Here is a 15,626-nt window from a genome sequence, read left to right as displayed (position 1 = left end):
GCAGGAATTCTTTCATCTGTTCACCATTGAGAATGATGTTCGCTGTGGGTTTGTCATCTATGGCCTTTATTATGTTGAGGTAGGTTCCCTCTATGCCCACTTTCTGAGGGGTTTTTATCAGAAATGGGTGTTGGATTTTGTAAAAGGCTTTTTCCGCATCTATTGAGAGGATCATATGGTTTTTATTCTTCAGTTTGTTCATGTGGTGTATGACACTGATGGATTTGTGGATATTGAAGAACTTTTGCATCCCTGGGATAAATCCCACTTGATCATGATGTACAATCCTTTTAATGAATTGTTGGATGTGGTTTGCTAGTATTTTGTTGAGGATTTTTGCATCGATGTTCATCAGTGAAATTGGCCCGTGGTTTTCTTTTTTTGTGGTATCTTTGTCTGGTTTTGTTATCAGGGTGATGGTGGCCTCATAGAATGAGTTTGGGAGTGTTCCTCTGCAATTTTTGGAACAGTTTCAGAAGGAGAGGTGTTAGCTCTTCTCTTAATGTTTGATAGAATTCGCCTGTGAAGCTATCTGGTCCTGGACTTTTGTTTGTTGGAAGTTTTTTAATCACAGTTTCAATTTCAGTTCTTGTGATGGGTCCATTCATCTTTTCTATTTCGTCTTGGTTTAGTCTTGGAAGATTGTACTTTTCTAAGAATTTGTCCATTTCTTCTAGGTTTTCTGTTTTATTGGCATATAGTTGCATATAGTAGTCTCCTGTGATGCTTTGTATTTCTGTGATGTCTGTTGTTACTTCTCCTTTTTCATTTCTAATTTTATTGATTTGAGTCCTCTCTCTTTTTTGCTTGATAAGTCTGGCTAGGGTTTATCAATTTTGTTGATCTTTTCAAAGAACCAGCTTTTTGCTTCACTGATCTTTTCTATGGTTTTCTTTGTTTCTCTTTCATTGATTTCTACTCTGATCTTTATGATTTCTTTCCTTCTACTAACTTTAGGTCTTGTCTGTCCTTCTCTCTCGAGCTGCTTGAGATGTAAAGTTAGTTTGTTTAATTGAGCTTTTTCTTGTTTCCTGAGGTGGACTTGTATTGCTCTAAACGTTCCTCTTAGAACGGCTTTTGCTGCATTCCATAGGTTTTGATGTGTCGTATCTTTGTTGTCATTTACTTCTAGGTATTTTTTAATTTCCTCTTTGATTTCTTCAGTGATCCATTGGTTGTTTAGTAGCATGTTGTTTAGTTTCCACGTGTTTGTGTTTTTTGCAGTTTTTTTCTTGTTGATTTCCAGTTCTATAGTGTTGTGGTCAGAAAAGATGCTTGATATGATTTCAATTTTCTTAAAGTTACCAATGTTGGATTTGTAGCCCAGGATGTGATCAATCTTAGAGAATGTTCCATGTACACTTGAGAAGAATGTGTATTCTGTTGCTTTTGGATGGAATGTCCTATAAATATCTATTAAGTCCATCTGGTTTAATGTTTAATTCAGGACCTGTGTTTCCTTATTAATTTTCTGTCTGGATGATCTGTCCATTGCTCTAAGTGGGGTGTTAAAGTCCCCCACTATTATTGTGTTATTGTCAATTTGTCCTTTTAAGGTTGTTAGCAGTTGCCTTATATATTCTGGTGAACCTATGTTGAGTATGTAGATATTTAAAATTGTTTTAACTTCTTCTTGAATGATCCTTTGATCGTTATGTAGTGACCTTCCTTATCCCTTAAAATAGTCTTCACTTTAAAGTCTATTTTGTCTGATATGAGTATTGCTACTCCAGCTTTCTTTTGATTCCCGTTCACATGGAGTATTTTCTTCCATCCTCTCACTTTCAATTTGTGTGTGTCCCTAGAAGTGAAGTGGGTCTCTTGAAGACAATATATATATAGATCTTGTTTTTTTGTATCCATTCAGCCAGTCTATGTCTTTTGGTTGGGGCGTTTAGTCAATTACTGATATGTATGTTCTTATTGCCCTTTTATTAACTGCTTTGGATTTGTTTTTGTAACTCTTTCTTCTTCCCTTCTTGTCTTGTTCTCTCCTCTTGTGGTGTGATGACTATCTTTAGTGTTGTATTTGAGTTGATTTTTCTTACTTGTTTGAGTATCAATTGTAGATTTTTGGTTTGCAGTTATTCTGGAGTTTTGATATAAGAGTCTATATGTATATGAGTTGTTGTTCTCTTAATTGCAAGTTCATCTCCAGTGTCCTCTATTTGTACCCACCTCTTCTCATGATTTCTGATTTTGGTGGTATAATTGTGCATGGATGATTTCGTATCTTTACTGTATAGATACCTTTACTGGTGAGCCTTGTCATTTGTGGTATTTTTGTTTCCTGCTGCTGTCTTTTCTTTTCTGCCTAGAAAAGTTCCTTTAGTATTTGTCATAAGGCTGGTTTAGTGTTGCTGAATTCTCTCAGCTTTTGCTTATCTGAGAAGGTTTTGATTTCTCCTTCAAATCTGAATGAGAGCCTTGCTGGGTAGAGTAATCTTGGTTGGAGGTTTTTTCTTTTTATCATGTTAAGTATATCATGCCACTCCCTTCTGGCCTGCAGAGTTGCTGCTGAAAAATCTGCTGATAACCTTATCGGGTTTCCCTTGTATGTTACTTGTTTCTTTTCCCTAGCTGCTTTCAAGATTTTCTCTTTGTCTTTAATTTTGGTCAGTTTGATTATTATGTGTCTTGGGGTGTTCCTCCTTGGGTTTATTTTATATGGTACTCGTTGCGCCTCCTGGATTTGAGTGAGTGGTTCCTTTCCCATGTTAGGGAAATTTTCGGCTATTATCTCTTGGAATATTTTTTCTGTCCCCTTCTCTCTCTTCTTCTTCTTCTGGCACCCCTATAATATGGATGTTGTTGAGCTTCACGTTGTCCCAGAGTTCTCTGAGACTCTCTTCATTTGTTTTCAATCTTTTTTTCTCTTTTCTGTTCCACGTTCGTAATTTCTACTACTCTGTCCTCCACCTCGCTTATTTGTTCTTCTGCCTCCTGTATTCTGCTGTTAGCTGCTTCTAGTGAATTTTTTATTTCAGTTATTGTATTGTGCGTCTCTTTTTGTTTAAGTTTTATATCTTGTATCTCTTTGGTTAGTGTTTCCTGTAAATTGTCCATCTTTGCCTCCAGTTTATTTCCAATGTCCTGTATCATCTTCAGCATCGACAGTCTAAAGTCTTTTTCCTGGAGAATAAGAATCTCCTCCTCACTTAGCTGATTTTCTGGGTTTTTTTTTCTTTCTCCCTCATCTGAGTTATAGTTCTCTGTCTTTTCATTTTTATAGGTTTTTGGTGTGGTGACCTTTTTACAGATAATAGAGTTGTAGCCTCTCTTACTTTTGGTGTCTGCCCCACATGTGGCTGAAGTCAGTATGGGGGCTTGCTGTAGGCTTCCTGATGCAAGGGACTGATGCCTGCCCACTGGTAGGTGGAGCTGATTCTAATCCCTCTGGTGGGTGGGGCTTTGTCTCTGGATGTGATTAAAGGCAGCTGTGTGCCTGAGGGGTCTTTAGGCAGCCTATTTACTGATGGGTGGGGCTGTGATCCCACCTGGGTTGTTGTTTGCCCTGGAGCTTCTCAGTGCTGACTGAAGGGTGGGGCCAGACTTTCCCAAAATGGCCACCTCCAGAGAAATAAATACTGCTGAATATTCCCGAGAGCTTTGCCTCCAATGCCCTTCCCTCACAACAAGCCACATTCACCCGTTTTCCCATGATGTCCTCCAAGAACTGCAGTCAGGTTTGACCCAGATTCCTATGGAGACTTTGCTTTGCCCTGGGACCCAGTGGACATAAAAGTCCATGTACACCTTTTAAGAATGGGGTCTCTGTTTCCCCTAGTCCTGTGGAGCTCCTGCGCACAAGCCCCGCTGGCCTTCAGTGCCAGATGTTCCAGGGGCTCTTTCTCCCAGTGCCAGATCCCCACATGTGGGATTTTGATGTGGGGCTCAGAACTCTCGCTCCTGTAGGTGAGTCTCTGTGAACCAGTTAGTTTCCAGTCTGTGAGGCTTCCCACCCAGGAGGTATGAGGTTGTTTATATCACGTAATCACCCCTCCTACGTCTTGATGTGGCCTCCTCTTTATCTTCTGGAGTAGGATATCTTTTTTAAGGTTTCTGGTCCATTTGGTTGAAGATTGCTCAGCCTTTAGTTGTGAATTTTGTTGTTTTTAGGAGAGAAGTTGAGCTCCAGTCCTTCTATTCCACCATCTTAATCCCATCCTACAGGCTTTTGAATCAGGAGTTTTCAGTGCCACCCCTGCCTCCTCTCTGAGTTAATTCCTTTTCTGAGTCATTCCCTGCCCACCCCCCACCTTGCTGTCCTCCCACACTATGGCCACCTGCTCCTAGAGAAAGAACAATTGGTCCAGTGTGGGTCCTGAGTATCTTTTCAGTTCTTGCTTGAGGCAGTGTCTTACTGCTTGTTAAGTAACTGGTTCTTTCCTTTGTTTCAGTAGGTCATGGGTACATTAGAAGTAAGGAGTGGAAGCACACAATCCATTTCAGAGACACATAACACCAGAAAGAAGGGTCTGCGGGCAGTGGTGTAGAGGCAAAAATAACAAAAGGGAGAGATGTGTGAACACCCAAAACAAGATAACCTACTGATTTAGAATAGGTATTTCATAGCTCTCACAACAATAGGCAACAGCTATATTATCTTTTTAATTCAGGAACTATATTCATACCTCTTCTCTGTGTCTCTCAGGAGATAGTAATTTATGGAACTAACAACAGTCTGGTCATCAGTCTTCAGACAGTTACTGAAGCCCAGACAAATGATTATTCCCTGAGCTCTCCCAAGTTGGAGACCTTGCAGCCTCAGCTGAAGTTTACGCTGTGGATTTTAGTTACATTGAGCCAGGAAGTTGTCATATCCAAAGTCTTCTCTGTTCCAAGCCAGATTGCTGTCTTGTGTCCAGTAGTAGTTGCTTGTGCATGCATTTTGTTAAAAAACCCTTTCCATGGCTTTTTCCTGAACCCTTAATATATATCAATTATAGAAAATTACTTCTAGAGTTCCCTCTGTGGCGAAGCAAGTTAAGGATCTGCCATTGCTGCAGCTGTGGTGCAGGTCTCAGCTGTGGCCCAGGAACTTCCATATGCTGTGGGGCTGAAAAAGAAAAAAAAAAAATTACTTTTTTCTCCCATTACATGGAAAATTTCCCTCTCCCCTTTGGCCACGCTGTCCTAACCATGCTATTTCCTCACCCCCAGCCTTGGGCCTCCCTTATCACCTCGGCTGAGATAGGCAACTTGAGGAAGCCAGACTTGGCCCCCTTCCGCTAACCCCCACAGCACCCCTCTGTACTGTAGGAGTGCTTTTCCCTCTCCACCACATTCATCCCTGCCCGGCTCCAGAATCCCTTCATTCACCTGCCCATGGGGCAGCAGTCTGCCTTCCATCATTCACTGCATTGCGCTGCTGCTCTGCAGGGTCTGTGCCCCAGGCTGGAGCTGCAGGGACGAGCCCCCCTGCTCTCATGGCGCTCACATCCACAGGGGTGACGATGGGAGGGGTTCTGACCTGCCCTCGCGCTCTTCACCAGCTTCCCACCTGCCTCTCTCTGACCCGTTTCCATGCCGTGCCCCTCTAGTGCCCGTATCCCCTCTGCCCTAGCCTGCATGGCTCTTGATCTCCATGTCCCAGCCCTGCTATGTCCCTACCTGATCCTCTGTGCTTTTCTGTTGTTTTCTTCCAGCTGCCAGGTTAATCTGTGTGTACAGGTAATTGCCATAGTTAAAAAGAGCAGTAGTGCTTCTAAACTTTGCTAACAGTTCATCTAGTTAGCAAAAAGAGCCAGACTATGTTACGATATCTGTAGAGTGAGGTCATTTTTATAACTCTTGCCCATTTTCATGAGATTTACTTAAAATATTTTTAACATGGGTAAAATATCCTTCTGTCTTGAAGCTGATCTCAAAGTAGAGCAGGCTGTTGGAATGGGAAATGGGATTCTCCTCACTTGGAATTACAATCCCAACATGACTTGCGACTACGTAATTAAATGGTGTAACTCATCTCGGTCTGAACCCTGCCTCATGGACTGGAAAAAAGTCCCTTCAAACAGCACTGAAACTGTAATAGAATCTGGTAAGTGTCTCTTGGAGTTCTTCAAAGATACTTCTAAATTTACTTTTTATCAGGATAACATTGGTTTATACCGTCATGTAAGTTTCACGTGTACACCACTGTGTTTCTACTCCTGTCTACACCGTAGCATACTCACCATCAAAAAATACATTTCTAACAAGAGCAACACATGGAGTGACTGGTTGCAGCTCAGTGACTGTAGCCCTTCACCACTGGGCTGGGTGTGGGTTGGTTTATCTTTTCTGGAAGGTGGTTTGTGGCAGTATTTGTGTAAAGCGATTCATAGGCTTTGATCTAGTCATTGCTTGTCTAGGAATTTATTATAAGAAATAATCTGAGAGCACAGATTTGCATCTAAGAATGTTCAACACAACATTATTTATAATTGTGAGAATTGGAAACAACCCAAACAGCCGATAGGAGAATGAGTAATTTATGGCACAGTTACAGAATGGAAAGGTAAGTAGCACTAAATATTTAACAGCAGAGGGAGATGCTCATAAAAGAAGCAGACTGCAAAATTATAAGCACCGTGATCTCAACTCACTGTCCTTTTGCCCTTGTTTGCCCAGGGCCAGGTCTCTGAGCACCACGGACTTGCACTCATTACTACCTGCCCTGATGTAGCTCAAGGGCACAGTGGTGGGCGGGGGCAGCGCCCAGTGCCTGACTGCTAAGGAGCCCATGCAGTGAGCTGCCTTGATACTGTACCACCTGAGGTTCAGCCAGGAGACCTGCATGGTAACTTCCAGGCTTGTCCTTTGCAGTTATAGCCCTCCCTCCACTGTCACTGCCCTCTGAGTAGCTGATGAGAGCAGCCTGTGCCTCTGCCTTTGGGAATTCTGGAACCTGTTAGTAGTGAGCTTCTTGACGTCATCACTTCTCCGTCAGGGTTAGTGAAGCTCAGGAGAGCCAGCAGCTGCTGATTTCCTCCTTCTCAGGGAGCACGTTCTGCTCTTTTACTTTGTTCACTCTCGAATGGTAAGGGTGAGCCCCGTTCACTGATTCCTACGTGTGGCTGCAGATTATTTTCCAGTTCTACTTGGAGTACAGCCAAACTCCTTCACATGGGTAACTGGCCAAGGCCCTGACAGTTGCTTTTATCCTTTTTTTTTTTTTTTTGGTCTTTTTAGGGCTGCACCTGCAGCATATGGAGCTTCCCAGGCTAGGGGTCAAATCAGAGGTACAGCTGCCGGCCTACACCACAGCCACAGCAACACCAGATCCGAGCCACATCTGTGACCTACACCACAGCTCACAGCAACGCCGGATCCTTAACCCACTGAGCAAGGCCAGGGATCAAACCCGAATCCTCATAGATACTAGTCAGGTTCATTAACCACTGAGCCACAATGGGAACTCAGCCTTTATCCTTTCTTACAGCAAATATACTAACTGGTGTGCCCAGCCGCACCCTGCTCTCCTCTTCCTTGCCCCTTGCCTTGTGTTTCCCTCACGTGTCTGCCTGAGCCTGACACATTGGAAGTATACTCTAAAATCTTGACCACTCTTCCATCCTTTCTCACCTGGGCTTTGAGAATAATCCGCATGGACCAGGCAGAATGGAGTGATGTGGAGATGTACCTCTTTAGGTAAAATATCTAGGATATAAATGTAAGCTGAGACCTGTAGGATGGAAGGAGGACTTGCACTGCCAAGACAGATGAGCAAAGGCCCTGCTGCGGCTGAAAGAACAAAGGCTCTGAGAAGTTGGGTAACTTGCCCAAGGTCACAAAACTCGTTTTTGATCACACCAGGAATTTAACTTTAAAGCAACTCAGAGCTATTCAGAGCTTAAGAGGCTGGGGATTTTTGTCTTTTATTTGCTGCTGCTAGGACAGAGTGTGGCCACAACAGGCATGTTTCCTCTTCCTTTCTCATCTACTCTTTCAACTCTCCTCTCCCTTTTATGATCTCAAAACACTGTCCCAATGCTCTAAACCACTCAGGCTCTTTTCCTTTTTAAGGTGGCTGAACCCTATAGAATATTGATATGCATAATTGTAACATAAAACTGGTTTTACTAACAGACATGCAGTGTAAAATCAGACCCTCAAGCATACTTGTCCCCAAAGAGAAAAGTTGCAAAGAGATTTTAGAGGTTGACCATCTTCCTTTTGAGCCTGCAGACCACTGGTGTTCCGAATCAGAGAGTGAGTGCTTTAACCATACGAGAGTAATGGTACTCCACAAATTAGATGCAGCCCTGTAGGCTGCCATTTCCCCCGAAGCAGTCTCTTCTTAGATCACTGCTGGTGAGCTACTAAGTACCCTTCAAGGCGCTGTTCAAATAGCACTTCTTGGTGGCTCTTTTCTGATCTTCTTAGATTCATTTGGTGCCTCATTGAAAGGGCCACACACAGGCTGTGAGAGGTCCCTCTAGTCTAACACAAGGTCTTAGAGTTACCCCCACCTCGTCTGTCTTCCCACCTCTCTGCCAGCAGCTCCAGGCCAGGGGCCTTGTTATGTCCACCTCTGAGGTCCCAGCATTTCCCCCATTGCATTGTATTGAAGAGGCATTTTAAAATGACCAACTTAGATTAAAGTTAAGTTCTGCTCTTGCTTGTCTTGTGGAGTGAACTCAAGGACACTAATGGTGATGCTGTGAATAGAAATAGACTTTAAGGCCCATTTCCTTTAACACTGTAGTGTCATGGTAGAGTGGAAATTTTAGTATCTGCTTCTTGGGAAGAAAGATACGTTCTTCTTCACAGGAATATCAGCGGGTTCCTTCCAACCCAAAAAGAACGCTAGTTAGGGAAGAACTTTTCAGAGTCATGATATGCACCTGAGACAGGTTAGAAAAGTAACCCTAGACCAAATCTGGGAAGAAGTTGTCATTGCTTCATTTGAAGGAACAAAATGAAAGTCTTGATTACCATTTTTCCCCTTCAACGTGATGTCATTTACAACCCTAAACTTTTCATTACAACAGAGGTGAATGCATTTAATTTTGGTTGAACTAGTTTTCACTCTGGATATTTACCAATTTTGAAAATGCAGGTCTGTTTCTGTGTATATATATATATATATATTTTCTTTATTTTTTGCTTTTTAGGGCCGAATTTACGGCAAATGCAAGTTCCCAGGCTAGGGGTCCAATCAGAAGTATAACTGCCAGCCCAAGCCACAGCCACAGCAGCGCAGGATCCGAGCTGTGTCTGCCACCTACACCACAGCTCATGGCAGCGCCAGATCTGCAACTCACTGTGCAAGGCCAGGGATCAACCCAAGTCTTCATGGATACTAGTCAGTTTTGTTTCTACTTTGCCACAATGGGAACTCCCATATTTCTATAATTTTTTAAAAATTAGCTTTGGAGAGTTCCATTGTGGCACAGTGGAAGCGAACCCAACTAGGAACCATGAGGTTGCGGGTTTGATCCCTGGCCCTCGCTCAGTGGGTTAAGGATCTGGCGTTGCCGTGAGCTGTGGTGTAGGTCATAGACGAAGCTCTGATCCTGCATTGTTGTGGCTGTGGTGTAGGCCAGCAGCTTGTACCTCCAATTTGACCCCTAACCTGGGAAGCTCCATATGCTGCAGGTATGGCCCTAAAAAGCAAAAAAAAAAAATTAGCTTTGGAAATTTCAGAGTGAGTTATAAATATGAATAACATAAATATTCATAGTAATATGTACTTATGAAAGCTTGCTGATTGTTTTCATCTTATAGATCAGGTTTCGACCAGGAGTAAGATATAATTTTTTCCTGTATGGATGCAGAAATCAAGGATATCAATTACTGCGTTCTATAATTGGATATATAGAAGAATTGGGTAAGTTTTCTTAGAGTTCAAGGCATAACATGAGAAATTATAAATATTTAATAATTGTAAGATTGAATTCTAAAAAGAGATTGAATTGAGATACTAGTTCAAGGAAGAAAAATAATTTGTAAAACTAAAATATTTATAATTATTCTTTATTTCTTAAATGTTTATATTTTGCAGTTTTACTGTTGTCATTGAGAAAATTCTTAATTTGGATGTCAGAGAATACTTAGTTTGCACTTATACAAATTTAAAAACTGTTAACTTAAAACTAACAATAAAGAGGGGAAATGTAAATGAGGTCTATTCAAGTAGCCACTTAAAGATTTTACATAGGTTACCTCCCTAGATATGTATCACTTCTAAAAGTTGTAAGTTCTACCTTTGTGTCTTCACAGCAAAAGTGTGATAATATCTATGAAAGTTTATGATTAAATAGAGAATGAAACTCTAGTTCCAAGTTAGCTGTCTTTGAAGCTAAAAATCTCATTAGACTTTAATGCTTTGGAGTTCTTTGGTAGCCTAGAGGTTAAGGATTCTGCAGGCAAGGCTGGAAAAAAGAAAGAAAGAAAGAAAAGAAAGAGAGCGAGAGAGAAAGAAAGAAAGGAAGGAAGGAAGAAAAGAAAAAAACCTAAGGTCATGCTCTTTATCAGTAAACCCTCATTTAGCTATTGACTTTTTTCCTTCTACAGCTCCAACTGTTGCACCAAATTTTACTGTTGAGGATACATCTGCAGATTCAATTTTAGTGAAATGGGAAGATATTCCTGTGGAAGAGCTTAGAGGCTTTTTAAGAGGATATTTATTTTACTTTGAAAAAGGAGAGAGAGATACATTTAAGATGGAGGGTTTGGAATCAGGTAGGTAAATTACTAGAATAATTATACTATTTCTTATAAGTTCTTTATTAAATTACAAAAAAAAAGAAGAAGAAAAAGAGGGAAGAAAATGCTGCTGAGTAGTTTATACTGAATTCCAAAACTCTCTGAAAAATAGGAAAGTGAATATGCAGTCATTTGATGAATATGAGAATTTTAAGATTCTTATATCACATGTGATAAATGGCATGTAGTCTTTCAGAAATCATTTAAATCCAAATCTTTGGATTGAGTCTCATAGGACAGAGACGATCTCTGACTAATCTTGCATGATCCATAACATATAGCATCTTATGAAGATTGCTTAAAAAAAAAAAGTCTTCTAGTACAGTCAGTCCTTGACAATTGGTTAGTGTGTTATGTCCAGGGACCTTTGAGAATCCTCAGATTTATAATACAGAAATGTTTATCGCAGACTTTTGGCTTTAAACTCTAAATTGTATTTCTGTTGGGAATCAGATGTTTCTTATTCATGGCTGAACAACACAGGCGTATCATGTCTTCAATTTGAGAACTTTCATTTTCCCAACTAACGACCTCTCCTTGGCAAGAAACCATTTGAATTATTTAATGCCTGTCTGACAAGTAGAGAACAACAAGGCTGCATGGAAATGCTGATCAACTGGGCACTAGCCGAGTCCCCTCCCAAGAGCAGCTGCAAATGCACCTCCTCCAGATGACCAGGTTCTGCATTTCCTCAACCTTCAAAGTTGAAGGACGCCCTAAAGATCAGATTCTGCAAACATCGAGTCTAGTGTAATTTCCTTCAGATGCTCAGAAATTTTATAATTGAACCAGTTAAAATTCTAGCATGTAGACTTCTAGTTAGGGTGGATTAGTTGCTAAAATTAGAGTAAAATAGAAAAAAAAAAAAAAATGCTTAAAGCCACAAAGAGGAGTTCCTATTGTGTATCTCAGCGGGTAACAAACCTGAGTAGCATCCATAAGGATGTGGGTTCAGTCCCTGGCCTCTCTCAGTGGGTTAAGGATCCTGCATTGCTGTGGCTCTGGTGTAGTCTGGCAGCTACAGCTCCGATTTGAGCCCTAGCCTAGGAACTTCCATTGCTACGGGTGCAGCCCTAAAAAGCAAATATATATATATATATAATATTATATATTTATATATATATATATTTTTTAGGCCACAAAGACACACAACTTGAGAAGCGAAAAAGAGGATTTGGAAACGTTGACGTATGGAATTGGCCAAGTGGCCTAGAGGATGGGGAATCTAGGTGGACAGTCAGGGATCAGTGAGAAGTAATTTGGTTCATCCTACAGGCCAACGATTAGGATGCATCTGGCCTGAACAGCAGGAATTGATTGAAAGTCTGTGGAAGGAACAGTTAGAAGCCCCAAGTTCTACGCCAGCTCTGAGCTGCTCATGTGACTGCCCTCCCCTGCTTGAGAACAAGAGGTTTATTCTGAATCAGAGAGCCTTCTGACAGGGGACACGTAATAAACAGTATGACCTGCCCTTTCTTCCTTCCCACTAATTAATAGGACTTCAGCTAGGCCTACTTCCCGGGTAGGTGACGAGAGGATCAGAGTAAATGGCTCCTGAGGAAAGACATAAAAGATGCTGTTATTTGGGGTATTATCCTAATGAAAAGCCAGGAACCCACCTGGTCATTCCCCACCAGTGATGAGTAAAGCCACCAATCAATAAACCACCTATGCACATCAAGCTTCCAGTGCACCTTTTAGTGGTCACCCTTGAACATGACAATTGGACAGGATAATTAGGTGGTTGAGATATCTGCTAACATGAAAGACACCAGGAGAAGTAAGAGGAAACAGATGCAGTGTGGACTGGAGCAGATAATGTCTAAATTTAAAAGTGAGCATTGCCAATCTAAGTTTATTTCAAAATATGCAAGTAAGTACCCAGAGAAACCCAGTAACTTGATTTTAAAGTGATTGTAGGTGGGTACTGACAGAAAACTGCTACTTTTGGTTATTAGCTACATAGTGTGATTTAGTTTTTAAAACTATTGTATTATTTTGGTTAAATTTTAAAAACAGTAGTTTAAATAGTTCTTCACGTTTCCCTTCAGAATGATTCAAAGGCTTCCTCACTAGTGTCTCATTTGAGAACTCAGGCACACTGCCTCATTGCTGCACACTTTGGGGCCATTTCTTTCGATGTCTGTTCTTGCTCCCTAGAGTTTCTCACTTGGCTCACAGGCACCATCAGCCTGAGTGATAGTGTCCCCGCCCCAGTGAGTTTTGGTTGGGTGGGATTTCATACTCTTGAGAAAGAGAAGAGACTTTTATTGATCGCCCGCTATATGCCAGGCAGTATTCTAGAGAATATGCACAGAAATTTCACACAGCCCTGAGAGGTAAGTTGTGATATTCTATTTCACGTTGGAGAAACTCAAGGTCAGAGTGGTTTAAAGATAGGCCTGTAACATAGCTAACTGACTGGCAAAGATGGAACTTTGAACACGGCTCTGGCTGGCTCCATGGGCTTGGTCCTGAGGTGGCCAGCATTGGCTCATTTAAAAAGGATATGGGTATGAAGGTTTGAGTAACCATGTGTTTAAAACGGTGTAGAGATCACTAATAATCTTCTTCACTTTAAAAATAGGTCGTTCTGACGTAAAGGTTAAGAATATTACTGACATATCCAGAAGACACTGGAATGCTGACCTTCAGGTAAAACAGTTACCATCTAGTCTTACGAGCCTATACAGACGGAGATGGGCCCAGAGAAGACAGTTTGTCTGACAAAGGAAAATTGTGAGTTAAATGTCCATTGAGTTGCTTTCCATATTTGATGCATTGGTTTTAGCTTTGGTTTTAAAATTTCAGGGTTTTTTCACTTTTATAGTGGGTAGAAGGCAGTGTTTAAAAGGCATAGGATGACTTCATATTTATAATCAGTAATCTGAAGCTTATGGCCTAACGAGTACTTGAGAGAGTAATGAATTAAAGATGCATGTGAAGTCTAGAATTTCTAACGTTCATGTTGAATTTATATAATGGTCAATAGTTTTAAATTTTTCTGCCCGGAAAATATTCTCTGTGATTTTAACATATCAAGGAAGAGTGTAAGAAATATCCTTTTTAAAAAGTATAAAGCACAACACTCACAAATTTAGATGGAAAGTGGAGAAGAGTGATAGACTTGACTAGCTTGTCAACAGCCAGGACCTTTAGATCATAAGTGTAATTTTCTAGGTGTTACCATCGTGGCTCAGCAGTTTTCAAAACCCACAGCATCCATGACAACTTGGGTCAAATCCTTGGCCTCGCTAAGTGGGTTAAGGATCCGGCATGCCATGACTTATGTAGTCGAGATGCTCGGATCGTGCATTGCGGTGGCTCTGGCAGCTCCGATTCGACCCCTTGCCTGGGAACCTCTGTATGCCGAAGGTGCTGCCCTAAAAAAGACAAAAAAAAAAAAAAAAAAAAAAAATGTTTTTTTTCTAGCTCTGGGTTGGAATTCACATTCACCCTTAAATAAAGGACCATGTGGAGATGATTCTCAGCTAGGGGTGATTTTGCCTTCTAGGAGACATTTGGCAATGCCTGGTGACATTTTGGTTGGAGCTACTGGTATCTAGTGGTTAGAGACCCACAGATGCTGTTAAACTGCCTACAGTGTATGGGACAGCCTCCTCTTTGCAAAACACATGACAAAGAAATATCTCCCAGAGGTGTTAGTAGGGTCAAGGTAGAGAAGCCCTGCTCTAAAGAACATAAAAATTATTACAGCACTTTTTTAAGGTTATGTTTGCGTAGTTTTTTATTTTCCTTGGAGTAGTTAGGATTTTTTTTCATCAAGTAATCTACTGACTTAATCTTGTAGTATGAATTTATTCCATAGTTCATACTAAAAAATGGTGATTTTAACATTTTCAATATTCTTTTCAGCTGTGGGATTAATTATTGCCATTCTCATCCCAGTGGCAGTGGCAGTCATTGTTGGAGTGGTAACAAGTATCCTTTGCTATCGGAAACGAGAATGGTAATGATTTGCTACTCTTGCTGTTTTGTTCTCAAGGGCATGTTTATTTAGTTTATGTGTTAACATATATGTTTTTGGTGGAAAGTAGGTAGTTAAAAAATACCTGTATTAGTCAGAATTAATGTTGGAGTTAATATTAAGCAAGAACATGGCACATTATTTTCAGGTTTTAAAATTATGTTGGTCTAATTGCTGTGGCCAGGACTTCCAAAACTATGTTGAAGAGCAGTGCTGAGAGTAGGCATCCCTGTCTTGTTCCAGATTTGCGTGAGAAAGCTTTCAGTTTTTCCCCATTGAGTATTATATTTGCTGTGGGTTTATCATAAGTGGCTTTGATTATGTTCAGGAATGCTCCCTTGATACCTACCAATGGACAGATCCTCTAGACAGAAAACCAATAAAGCAACAGAGATCCTGAAGGAAACAATAGAAGTTAGATTTAATTGATATCTTCAGGACACTACATCCAAAAGAATCAGAATACACATTCTTGTCAACAACACATGGAGCATTCTCAAGAATTGACCACATATTGGGACACAAAGCTAACCTCAATAAATTTAGGAGCATAGAAATTATCTCAAGTATCTTCTCTGACCACAATGCCATGAAACTAGAAATCAACCACAGGAAAAGAAATGAGAAAAAACCTACTACATGGAGACTAAACAACATGCTACTAAAAAACCAATGGGTCAATGAGGAAATCAAGAAGGAAATTAAAAATACCTTGAGACAAATGATAATGAAGACACAACCTCTCAAAATCTATGGGATGCCGCAAAAGCAGTGCTCAGAGGGAAATTTATAGTGATACAGGCCTTTCTCAAAAAAGAAGATCCCAAATTGACAGCTTAACCTTCCATCTAAGCAAATTAGAAAAAGAACAAAAAAGACCCAAAGTCAGCAGAAGGAAGGAAATTATAAAGATCAAAGAAGAATTCAATAAAGTAGAAATTCAAAA

At 40.7% G+C, this 15,626-nt stretch overlaps 1 protein-coding gene across 1 annotated transcript in view; it reads left to right on the top strand.

The window, feature by feature from the left end:
- LOC397451 (LIF receptor alpha) overlaps positions 1-14,830 on the top strand; it is a 74,498-nt gene extending 59,668 nt beyond the window's left edge. The window contains 7 exon segments of the mRNA XM_021076925.1: positions 5,861-6,044; positions 9,717-9,814; positions 10,501-10,668; positions 13,280-13,352; positions 13,354-13,389; positions 13,391-13,431; positions 14,569-14,830. Of these exon segments, the coding sequence (XP_020932584.1) occupies positions 5,861-6,044; positions 9,717-9,814; positions 10,501-10,668; positions 13,280-13,352; positions 13,354-13,389; positions 13,391-13,431; positions 14,569-14,666 (698 nt within the window). The 3' untranslated portion in view covers positions 14,667-14,830.

The sequence above is a fragment of the Sus scrofa genome, chromosome 16 (genome assembly GCF_000003025.6).
Source record: "Sus scrofa isolate TJ Tabasco breed Duroc chromosome 16, Sscrofa11.1, whole genome shotgun sequence".
NCBI classification, from domain to species: domain Eukaryota; kingdom Metazoa; phylum Chordata; class Mammalia; order Artiodactyla; family Suidae; genus Sus; species Sus scrofa.
The sequence above is the reverse complement of the archived record's forward strand: the minus strand, read 5'-3'. Positions and strand labels throughout refer to the sequence as shown.